We start from the raw sequence: 12,611 nt of genomic DNA, 5'->3' as shown, positions 1-12,611 counted from the left end.
GTCGGTTTGCCCCTTCCTCGCTCTCCATTGGCCAGTTCAAGCCCCGCGGCCTGCCCAGTCGGGAGGCGCGGCGCAGCGGTAGATTCAAACGGCCTCGCAACGACCGGCTTTATATCAGGTGGTGATGGCTGCGCGTTCAGTGCCCTGGCTGCCGGACAGCCGCAGGTCCGATCCGCTCTACCGAGGTAAGGCTGAGGGTGGGCACTGAGCCCCGCGGGGTGCAGCTGTCCCGCGTTGCTGCTCCGAGTAGCGCTGGGTGAGTTCGCGGCGGGAACCGGTGGGAGAGGGCAGCTGGCCACTTTCTGCGGTGAGAGGGAGGAGAGGGCGTGCGCCTCAGGAAGAGTCGGAGACCGGATAGGCCTTGGTAGCGGCCATCGCGATCGTGGTCTTAGAGCTGACCGGTGCGACCGAGGCTATGAGACCCCAACCTTTTGCAGGGCAGGGGCCAATGCTCGCCCCCAGTCAGGGCTTCTGGAGCGAAAGCCTTCTTCACGATAAAAGGCACGTCTTAATCTAAGAGCATCCTACTGAAACATGCAAATGCTCCGACATACACCTGTACTCGTCTGTTCGTTATTTTCTGACCGGTTTCGCTTCTGCAAGTTCAACAAGCTTAATTGCTTTGACGGGGCTTTGCTATTTGGACTCCGCAGGCCTCGAATTTCAGAAGCAGAAGGTGCCTAGCAGGCTCTAGGATGCACACTGAGATTGCTGCTCTGCAGCGTCTCTTAGTAGGTACCCCTCTGGTGTGCACCTCTTCAGAAGCAGGCCATGCATGCACCCTCTAGGGCTTCATGCAGCGTGGGCTTGGACAAAACATGAAAGATAATGAACACATGCATAGAGATTCAAACAGCGACCTCTGCCTGCTTAGAAGGCAGAAGTTGGGGTTTATATGTGAGTTCATTGGAGACTTCCACGGCTGAGTGAGCCTGCCTATGTTGGAGGATGGTGCAATGCCATGAGTTCCTGAATACCATAAAGTAATTATTGTTCTGAGTCAAAGATAATGCTCTAACTTCTTGCTCTCACACCCTACTGCATATGAAACTGTTGAGATTCGGAGTTTTAACTGTTTAGACTGGTTCTGTACATGCTTGAGTTTGCTTTGGGTGGCAGGGCCGTCTTATCCCAGCTGCTTCCAGCAAGCCAAGGTCACTAACTCCCTACATGAATAAGGAATGTTCTCTGAAAAAGAACAACAGTATAGTCTTACGAAAGATGTAAGTCTCTAGCATGCAGTCAGCCACTGAAAACATGAGAAAGTATCCTGTTCTGGAATCACTCTCTGAAAGTGACAGCTGGCTTCGGACCTTTTCAGTATCATTTCCTGCTGTTACTAATACTGCTGTTGGTTCAACATTTGTGCAGATGCCAAGATCACGGTGGAAGAGAAGCAAATGATTTTGCAATAGTCAGATTCAAGTGCATGGTGTTTTTCACGTGTGCTATGCCTTCATTGCAAGCAAAGTGTGCTTGCTGAACCAACAATGTGTGAAATACTGGTCAGGCATCCAGAAGGTAGAAGAGTGAGCCTGGACTTCTTCCTATGACAATTTCTTTTACCTTAATGCATCAAACCAACCATCTCATATAGCTGTGAAATTACATTCAACCACTCCTTGAATAGCCTTTCCTAAGAAATGAGAGAATGTGTAAGACATCATAAGATGTGAATATTACATTTTCTTTATCCACAGTGTCTATATTTCATTGTTTCTTGACATGTTTCTAATTACATTTCCTTTTCTGAGAGACAAAATTTGGTATTGCTAATATAACAGAAAATGTAGTAAATCTTTATTTTTCTTTTTTTAAACACACTAGTACAAAGACGGAAAAAAGTCGAAGAATACCTGTCTAGAAAAAAGACCTTTTCTGGTGTGCCCATTCAAGAAAACGAAGCATCCATCAGGTAGTACTTCTACTATAATTTACATTCCTTTAAAAAAGGTCCATGGTTGGTGGGAAAGGCACAGATAGTTCTTGCAGAGAACCTCAACCAAAAGGTGAGATGATGTGATGAGACTGGTGACAGCATGGATTTCCTGAAGTCCTTTTATTGTCAGCAAATACTAAAAGTTTTTAATCAAATGCATAATAGATGCAATTAATGAAGTATATAATCTGTTCCTCCAGAGACTTTTCATATGGAGAGCTTTTCTTTCAGATGCTACTTTGCTATTTGCTTCTATAACAAGTGAGAGGACACTGCCTCAAGTTGCACGGGGGGAGGTTCAGATTGGATAATTCTCAAAAATATCTTCAAAAGGGTTGTCAAGCACTGGACCAGGCTGCCCAGGGAAGTGATTGAGTCACCATCCCTGGAGGTATTTAAAATATGTGTATATGTGGCATTTAGGGATATGGTTTACTGGTGGGCTTGGCAGCGCTATGTTAGCGGTTGGGCTCAATGATTTTAAAGGTCTTTTACAAGCTAAACAGTTCTATGATTCTGTAACTTCTGATCAGCTCCTGTAGCATGTATTCTCTGGTGACATGGTATGCAGACTGCTTTTTGCAGTGTTTCAAAGTCACTAATTATCCTTACTTTCACTAATGTACCTTCATGTTCAATTTGGCTGTCTTGCAGAATATCATCTGATGAAAAGATACAGTTGCTAACTGGAATGTTAATTTTCAGTCACATAGAATCATAGAATAGTTAGGGTTGGAAAGGACCTTAAGATCATCTAGATCCAACCCCCCTTCCATGGGCAGGGGCGCCTCACACCAAACCATGTCACCCAAAGCTCTGTCCAACCTGGCCTTGAACACTGCCAGGGATGGAGCATTCACAACTTCCCTGGACAACCCATTCCAGTGCCTCACCACCCTAACAGTAAAGAACTTCTTCCTTATATCCAATCTAATTTTCCCCTGTTCAAGTTTTAACCCTTTGCCCCTTGCCCTGGCACTACAGTCCCTAACATATAGTCCCTCCCAGCATCCCTATAGCCTCCCTTCAGATACTGGAAGGCTGCTATGAGCTCTCCACACAGCCTTCTCTTCTCCAGGCTGAACAGCCCCAGCTTTCTTAGCCTGTCTTCATACAGGAGGTGCTCCAGTCCCTTGATCATCCTCGTGTCCCTCCTCTGGACTTGTTCTAACAGTTCCATGTCCTTCTTATGTTGAGGACACCAGAACTGTACACAGTGCTCCAAGGGAGGAGTATTCGTGTTAACTCAGACTGGTGAATTAAGAAAGCATCATAGTTTCCAAACACAGATTAGAGAGGCAGATGTGTTTTTTTTTAAAAAGTATTGCAATGTGGCAGGGAAAGTGTAGAACAATAAAATCAACTAATACAAAGAAATGCTAGATTTATTATTCTTAAAAGATTCTTGTGATTCTTCCTTGACAGAATCAATGCAATCAAACTGCTCATTGGTAAATGCCTTTCCTTGGCCCAGCTCAGATGTACCGAAAACAAGACCTGGCTATGTGCAAGCAGGTTGGCCTAGTGATACATGGAGCTCTACTCAGAGCTCAGACCTAGCAGAAGCTTACTTGAGGATGGGCTGATCACTGCTCTCTATGCTTGCATGGATTATTATAGTTGAATAGCATGAGTACACTCTGTATGACCACAGGATCTAGGGGCTTTGAGCAACCTGGTCTAGTGGAAGGTGTCCCTGCCCACATCACGGGGTTTGGAACCAGATGATCTTTAAGGTCCCTTCCGACCCAAACCGTTCTATGATTCTAGGTGTGTAGTGCAGCACGAATTAACAGAAAGTGTTTTGAACATCTCTTCCAGCAGAGATCCACATTCCAGAGACATGTTTCATATAATGCATCACGAAACATTTGAGAAAAAATATGGATTTGTAACTTTAAACTGAGGTGTTTTTCTTCTGAGCTGTCAATACATTTTCATAGTTGCTAGGAGATGATACTGGTCTTGGTGGTTTTGCTGCTCACTGAGTAGTCTGGTGCCAGCTCTGGTGCCTGACTGCAGGTTTTGGAACCTGTCAGTGTGGTAGGAACTATGTATCATTGTTCAGACTTGCCTCAAATGGCCTGGCTTCTGATGATGCAGTAGCTGAGCTTCAACTCCTTTTGCTTTTCTTCCTTCCCCCTCAACTGCAGTATTTTGAAACTTGACCTTCTTTAGCAGATGCACCAGGCCAGACAGGTAGGTGCTCATCCTTAAACATGAGAATGACACCTGCAGTAAATTTTGTTCTCTTTTCCTTCCCGTTGTTAGCCAGCTCTTTTATGGTGTAAGAAAGGATGTTTTTCAGCCTGGGCCCTGATCAGTGATTGCTTAAGCATTCATTTTTTTTCTGGAGGAAAAATACAAGCTGAACAGAAACGCGTCAGTATGATTTCGCCTGCAGACTGCCACACTGGACCATGTGAACTCACTCTAAAGATACATTCATTTGTTACACTGCAGGGTGATTTAAGATGTCTTTGTTTTGTTTTGTTTTGTTTGCTTTTCCCCTAAGCAGTAGCAGAACAAGGAGAGCAACTAGCAATATACTGCAAGACAAAATACAGCTCTCAACATCTCCAAAGACAGAAATGGTAAGTTTTTGACTGATACTCCAATACTGATGGTACTCTTTCTGTGGCTATAACATTCCACTTGCTTAAACTGTATTTTTGCTATATGATTTCCAGCGCATATAATTTGCAGGTGCAGAGGTGCAGTTTGTTTAAGCTTTAGTCAAGGACTGCTTATTACATGCTTTTTAGAGAGCTGTTTCATTACTGTATGCAGTGGGTTATACTGATACTCAGTTTGCACCTGGCTGAAAAAGGGTTAAGGAGGATACCATTATTGCTGAAATATGACTAAATTTTAACAACTTTTATTGAGACTCTCAGAGCTTTTTGCATGTATTTTCAGTTTTTGAGGAAGTTATTTAAAAAATGAGCAAGGTTTTCTGTCAGAGTAGAAATTTTGTTGTACTCTGTTACTTAGGGGTAAGAGCGCAGCCTAACAAAGCTGTTGACTCTGGTGGTTCAGCTGTAATGCTGGCAAATGTAGTGTAATCAGACATAGACACTAATACCTAATCAGAGTTGAAAGGAATACTTTCCCTCTATCATTCCGTGTTACTTTTCCAGAGTTAAGATAAACATGGTTGTGCTGCTTAGAAGTAACAAAATACAGATTCTTCTCCAGACCTGCTTTCAAGGAAAGGTGGCAGAGGGGGCAAAAAAACCAAAACAAAAAAACCAAAACAACAATAAAAAACACCCCCCCAACAAAAAAAACCCAAACAAAAAAAAAACCAAACCAAAACACAAAACCTGTGTTCATGTTAGATGGATTTGAGTCTGGGTTCTAAAACACTGGGAGACCTGAAGTCATGTGAGGAAGAAAGCAAAACACCTTAACTTCAAAGGAATTTTAGAGATCTCCTGAAGGGAGACACTTCGGTCTGTTTTAATAGCTGATGTGATTTTTAAGCGGAGTTAAACTACATTGCTTCCTGGAATAACAGCTTTTGTACTTAAGCTTTAGTTATTGGCTTAGTCAAATCTAACTTCTAAGCCTAAATGCAGACCAGGAAATAAGATGTGGTGTAATTTTCTTACAGTTTGAGGGCATCTTCCTTACAGGAGAATAGTATCAGCTTCTGCAGTCTTCTTCCATGTGTCATTCTTTTTTTTTTCCCCCATGCTTTTTTGGATCTTTCAGCTGCTACTTGGATAATGCTGAATTGGTTGCTGTAGAACATCCTCTTTAGAGGAAAAGCCAAGGTTCCACTTCTCATGGCCTCTGGGCTAGGGTTATGATAAGAACATAGAGTTGAGAGTTTCAGGAAGTAGTAAGGCTGTATAAAATTCATGAGTATTCATAAGTATGGCATCCTACAGCTCATTAGTGAGAAAACTTCTTGCTCTTGTAATATCTTAATGCCCTAACTGAAGGTTTTATTCACCTTATATTTATATATACACATACACATATCTATATATACACACCTTATTTATAAGTCTACCTACAGTAAACAGTAGAGTGGTGCTGCCATTAAGTGATGGGCTATGCAGGCTGAGAATACTACTTTTGACTATATGCGGCCCAAAGCAAATTTCTACTTTGACTCCTTAGAAGGTGATTTTGGCAGTTAAAAGACAGTACCCATTTAGAGAGTTTTGTTTTTATAGGAAGAATATAGCCCTCAGATTAGGCCTTCTTAAGTTTTTTTTAAATGTGAATTCTGCAATAATAGTTAACAAATATTCTATTAAGTATATATACACTACCTTTTAGACACTTAGTGGCAAAGTGGCATTTACAGTTAATCACTTTAGTCCTGTAAATGAGTGAAAATCTCTTTGGAAACAAATAACATGCAGCATGAATGTACTTCTAACATGTCCATGGATATGCTTTTGATTTCAGGAAAATAAAGAGAATGCTAATGAACTGTCATGGGACCAATCAAGCGAACCCTCAGAAAAAAACATTTTTAACTCTTCCACAGTCACATTGGCAAATTCCAAACTGGGGGCAAACTATATTCCTGAAGAACATACTTCCAAGTCTGAAGTTACTGAAATAAAATCTCAGAATATGTCACTTACCAAGTGCTTCTTGAAAATAAAGAGCATAAAAGAGAAACGATTGCTGGCAGAAAAACAGAGTTCAAGTGTCAGCCTACCAAAGAAACCAGTCCTTGGTACATATCGTGGCAAAGTTATCCAGTCCAAGATAAACTCCTTCCGAAAAGCACCAAAAAGTGACGTGGGAAAGAGTTCTTTGCCAGACAAGAAGCTGCTTCCTTCTGCCAAACCAGCAGCGAGTTCTTTGTCCATGAGCACCTGTAGTGTAGCTCTGAAGAACAGCAAAGCCACAAACAGCCGTAATTCTGTAAAACCGAATGGTGTCCTCCCTGTCCAGAGCAACCCATCTGACAAAGCTGCTATGAACTTCCAGTCTGGTCTGAAGAAAAGGCAACTGACATCTGCTGTAGTGCCAAAGAAAGGAACAGTCCAGAAAATGAATGGTGGAAGGGGACCACAGCCGCTGAAAGCTGCTTCTAGCAATTCTGACTGCAGATTATTAGGAGTGAAGAACTGTGGAGTTTATTGTGAAGATGCAAGACTGAGAGTTTCAGCAAAACTAGTTTCTGTTGCTCCTGCTACAAAGTCAGGGCAGAATTCTAAAACTAATGGCAACAGAACATCTGTTCTGTTGAAAGAGTCAGCAGAAGAGAGAAGGTAACACTGTCATAGCTTGATCTTAGGAGGTATCTAGACTTTCTTTTCAAGAATATCTATTTTGATCTATTTCTTGCTGTAAATGCAGTGAAAAATAAAAGAATTGATGCCCAAGGGCAGCAAACTAAAACTGTAGACTTAGTATTGAGAAACCAGGATTCAGACTTCTTGCAGCAGCTCTTCAGGCTTACAGCTTGTCCTGCATGGTTATAAATAGAAAATGTATGTAGAGCATATTTAGGGACTGAGGGAGAGCACTTGGCAATGACATTTTTCAGCTTGGTTGAATGCAACTTAGATGATGGGGTGAAGATTCATGATCCAAAATTAATATAATAGAGCTCCTTGTAGAAAGTCGCATTTACTAAAAACTGGTGGTCTAGAGGGACAGGGCTAAAATGTGTATGAAGACCAAATTACATTTATACATCAGTTTCCCTGTTTAAAAGCTATGTGATGAGGTTGTTCTGGGCTCCCCATGCTCTGTCTCTTTAGAGATACTTTTGAGTTACTCTGATTTGAAGTGGATTAGGGAGGAGAGGTGGCACAGATAAATAAATCGGAAGCTTTTTTTTATCCTCCCTTGAAGAAAAGGGTCTGTATCCTAAGTCTTTTGTTGGTGCTGAAAAGAGAGAGATTAAAATGTTCTGACCTGATAGATACCTAAAGCAGATAGCAATATGCATGGTTCTGAAATTTCCATGCAGGTATAAATGGTAGCTGTATTCCTTTTACGATTAAAGGGGGAGGACTCAAGGACTATCTGGAAAGTACATCTTTGTATAACTTAATCCTAGTTAGTGTCAGTCAATGTAAAAAATGATAAAACATCTGTCACTTCAGCTAATAATATTCTTATATGCAGAGCTCGCCTGGATGAATGGAGAACATCTAGAGGAAAAGTGATGAGGAGACCTCCGATACATGTGCTTCTGGGACCCCAATTTAAAAGCGAAGAATCTGGTGATTCTCTAGAGCATGTATTACACAATGAAAAGGTCAACAAGACTCTCTCAGAATGTCTGCAGTTAACTGAACAGGTATTCAGTCCCTCACCTACCAAGTTCCAGTCATGTAAGGTCTACTGGCATGCTGGACCTCTGAATCAGATACAGAAGACTAACTGTTCCTCAAGTTAAGCAATATCATAGCTTTTTGCTGACACCTAAAGACATTAGATCTCATGTAAGCTTCAGCAACTTGCTGAACTACCCAATAAGATCAGGCAATATGGTAACATAATAAAGTACAAAAGCTGTAATATGAGAGTACCTATGAAGTAAATAATTTAAACCAAGTTTGCATTTGCAGAAACTTGCCTGGACATCTGAAAAAGACTGGTTTAAGTAGTTCTGAAGATGTCTACGCATTCTACAATCCCTTCTACTTACAATAGTGTACAAATAATTCTCATTTGGAAGAACTGGTGAATCCTTACAAATGAGAATTCTTCTGTCAAAGAAAGAAAAAAATACTTGTTCTCTAGCTCAAAACCAGCTAAAATAGAGCACTTCAAAATGTTCATTGCATTTAAATCTCTGCTCTTGTGTTGACTTTAGGAATGTCAAGGTGATGAAGTACGTGCCATGCTGGAATGTCTAACGCAGAGCATTCCTGAGGCTAAAAAGCTTGCAAAGTACTGGATCTGCTGTATGCGTCTTGAACAGATGGGTCCTCTTGAAAAGCTTATTGCTGTCTATGAGGAAGCCATTTTGGCAGGAGCAGTGGTGAGCAGCTTGTCTTGAACTTTGAGATTAATGAATATAAATGCATAGAAGTGTGGTATATAAAATACAGCTATTTCTGATTTTAGTAAATCCTTTCATTTTAGAAGAAGAGCCATGTGACCTAGTTGAACATAAAAAATCAGATTTAGTTTGCTCTGTAACCGCTGTAAATACTTACTACTTTCAAGGAGAAAGGTTTAGGATCATCAAAATACCGTATGACCTAGAAGAGTTCCAGTATCACTAGAAACCCAGAACAGAACTTAATTTTACATTGATGGGCTTAATTCTATACTTTATTACCAGAAAGATTTCAGGGCATTGAATACAGCCGTAGTGCACCCAATACAGAAAATATAGGGATCACTTTTGTTCCAACTCGTGTCTAAACAGCATTAAATAGGGTTTGTAACACGGATATCATATGGTCTATACAGCTTTTCCTGTAATACCTGTTACACCAAGAAAGTTGAAATTATGTTTCATTTTGGAGGTATTTTTTCCTAAAACAATACCACTTTTTTTCCCAGCCTAAAGATGAACTGCGAAGCACACTAATAGAAATTATGAAAAGTAACAAAAGCCTTTTTAAGTCTGAGGATGGTAAGTCCAAGTAATCCATTCTAGTTAAATGTTTGGCATGACAAAGCTAACACAAGGTATCTGTTGAAACTGTTTGTGCTTATAGTGTATTCTATTTCATGGACACTTCTGTGATATTTTATATTTACTTGTCTTTGAAAACAACATTGACCAATCCTTTTCAATTGCAAGCATGTTAAAAAGATTAGCGGAGATGCTTTCATATTCAAACTTTCTGCTTAAATTCTATCAAAGCAATGTTTCTGCCCATCTTAGCCTGATAATCAAAAGTAAATAAAACATTTTTGTGAGCTAAATATCAGTTGCTGGTTTGACATGTAAACTTCACTAGCAGATGCATGTTTGTTATGTCATAGTGTCAGTTAAAGGTGGCATATGTTCTGATTTTGGAGGCAAAGTAGCTATGTACATTCCTGTTGAATATAACATAACCTGACAAGCATTTAATAACAGAAACTGACTGAAATACTTGTTCAGACCTGCTGTGCTGAGAATGACTCATCAGGATGTACTCAGGTTGCATTATTAGTAACTTACATTGCTGTGGCTCCGACTCAAAGCATACTTAACTTTCATTCTCATGTAGAGCTTTAAGATTTTGTAGATCTCTAAAACATTAATTTCTCTTTAGTTGTAACTAATCACAGCTGTACTTCTTCAACATTTCAATTTTAGGGGGAACTGTGATAGACCTTCATTTAAGTAAGGCAGTGGAAGTCAGCAAGGAACCAAATCCATCTGTAGAGCAGGTTCAGGAGGCCTGCAAGGATATCTGCTCTGATGATGGCCAAAAAGCAGAGAGTGATGACAGGAAAACAGAGATTAGCAGTGAAGTGAACAAAAAAGAAATGGATTTAGACTTGAAACCAAGGGAAGAGATCTTGTCAAAAAAGACTAAAAAGCACAAGACTAAAGAACGTGCGAAAAAGAAAGGAAAATCTGAAGCAGAAGAGAAGCATGAGGATAAGGTAAAAGATATAGTCCAAGCAGTTAATACTCCTGAGAAGGAGAATGACACATCTTCTATAATGAGATGCAATCCACCTACCACTCCGTACTTGAAAAGGTAAGATTACTTCAGGTCACTATGGAAAATTATCAGTGTTTGGGGTAACAGGCACTTTGTCCTCTTGAAACAGGGAGGCACTGCATCTATGAACACCTGGTTAAAAGCTTTCAAGAATTTAAGGGTTTGGGGTGTTTTTTTTAAGATTGTTTCTTCTTCCTTCAGGGAGAAGCCTTTTTTAAAAATAAATTCCTCCTTATTCAAGCTAATTTGCTATTTGAATGCCTCACTATAGAATAATCCAACCTCTGTGGCAGAGACATAAATTCCAGTATTAGAATCCCCTCCTAGAGGCAACATGGCAGTAGCAGTTCTACACTAAGATAGGTAAAAATAAAGGTGACTCTAGTCCTCCCCTGTTCAAATGCAGATGTGGTTATATGTCATATAGCATGGAAATGAACAAGATGTAACTGTCCTGTAATGATTCTTAATTGTATCTTGGGGTAAAAATCTTGGTAGTAATCTCAGGACAAAACAGATGATATTTAAATTCCTTTTTTGCCACAAAGTTTCTTCTAAGATTGAAGACTTAAAGTTGTGCTCAGCTTGGGCATCTGCTATAGATGGACTTCCGTTAGCTGTCTGCTGTCCCTCATAGCAGGAAGAATAGTTTCCCCCTGGCGGAATAGGAGGCATTCTTCCTTTTGAAACTCATTTCAGGAAGTTTCCCTGAAAATATTTTTCCCAAGAAGAGTTGTATATCTGTTTTAACTGTATGACTGGGAAAGAGCCTGTTTCCTTTGGCTATGGAAACGAGCTAAATGGAATCACGATTTGCTGTTTGTTAGCACCTGCTAGATGCTACAGAAGTAGTTTATATGACGGTGTGCCTATGTTCAGTGATGATTTCTTTTCTTCTTTTCCCAAGTGTGAAGATGCACCATGAGGAAAATGATGCCAGTGCTAAAGACCTGAAAATTGTAACCCCTCTGCGATATTCTCAGCGCATTCGAGAGAAGATGTGCAAGCTGTCAGATACAGCTAAAGATCAAGATCCATGTGTCTCTTCATTTGAACAGCTGGGAGAACTGGAATCAAAAGCTATTGCATTTGTCCACAAAGAGAGCAATGTGATTGAAAAGACAAGTGCTGAAGTAGAGTAAAAAGTAGCATTAATGCTACATGGGGGTTAAAGATTGATCCTTTTTAAGAAGAGGTGGGGGGGGTGTTTGTTTTTAGCAGCTTTGAGAGGAGCTACCTAAAACTTGCATAGATAACTTAGGATTGAATTATACTGCCGGAGTTACAAAACTTTTGAATTTACAAGTTTCTGCCTCTTCAAAATCTTGGCAAATCTGGTCTGGTTTAGTACTCATAAACATCAGTGTCTTCATGTTAAATATGATTCATTAAATACTGAATTAAGGACTAGGCATAACACTTCACATAACAGGTCGTAGTATATTGCTAATACCTACTGTTTCCCTATTGCAATTTCTATAAATATTTTAGGATTGCATGGTCTAACTTTTAGCTTCAAAAACAACAATAACATAGTCATTCCAATAGGGTAACGTCTGCTACAACATTTAGTTTTGAAAACTGAAACCAGCTAGTAAGGTGTACACTAAATTGAAACTGTTGTATTGCTTAGCTAAGGTCTGATACACTAATTACTATGTGACTGTTCTAACATTGGTTTTAAATTAGTCTGTAATATGGTAGACTTATTAAACTAATCAACTGAGTTGTATTTGTTCTTTATTTATGGGCTTCAGGCTGGAAACTAAAGGCTATAGAATATAGCTATATATAGGCCTGAGACTGGAATTTTGAACATTATTTTAGTCTGTTCTTAAATGAACTGTCAGAGCAGAATGTGAAATTTTTCATGTTCTGCAGATGCGGAGTGTTTCATAACTTCAGTATGCTGCATTTACATGAACTGTAGCTTAAATCCTAGCTGAGTATTCAGATTTCAGTGTTAAACAGATCTCAGCCTTACGGCTAGCTAGAATATTCTATTTGCAGAAGGAACAAGCTCTTTGCACATAACAGGATGCATCTGACAAGAAAACAAAGTTTACTAT

General features: G+C 40.0%; 1 protein-coding gene across 2 annotated transcripts; it reads left to right on the top strand.

Annotated features, from left to right (window-relative positions):
* Window positions 1-24: 24 nt before the first annotated feature.
* CKAP2 (cytoskeleton associated protein 2) lies at window positions 25-12,268 on the top strand. 2 transcript variants are annotated; one of them, XM_061353161.1, is made up of 9 exons: window positions 25-185; window positions 1,828-1,915; window positions 4,458-4,533; window positions 6,365-7,182; window positions 8,048-8,222; window positions 8,742-8,909; window positions 9,440-9,512; window positions 10,188-10,578; window positions 11,450-12,268. In XM_061353161.1, exons 1-9 carry the CDS (start codon window positions 125-127, stop codon window positions 11,682-11,684), a joined length of 2,085 nt encoding a protein of 694 aa, XP_061209145.1. In that variant the 5' UTR covers window positions 25-124; the 3' UTR covers window positions 11,685-12,268. The 2 variants fall into 2 exon arrangements, with proteins under 2 accessions (XP_061209145.1, XP_061209144.1); XM_061353160.1 differs by having other exon boundaries at window positions 4,455-4,533.
* The last annotated feature ends 343 nt before the right edge of the window (window positions 12,269-12,611 follow it).

Source organism: Neopsephotus bourkii, unplaced genomic scaffold (genome assembly GCF_033783945.1).
Source record: "Neopsephotus bourkii isolate Nb327-2 ecotype Australia unplaced genomic scaffold, CSIRO-AGI_Nbou_v1 NB_663, whole genome shotgun sequence".
NCBI lineage: Eukaryota > Metazoa > Chordata > Aves > Psittaciformes > Psittacidae > Neopsephotus > Neopsephotus bourkii.
The sequence above is the reverse complement of the archived record's forward strand: the minus strand, read 5'-3'. Positions and strand labels throughout refer to the sequence as shown.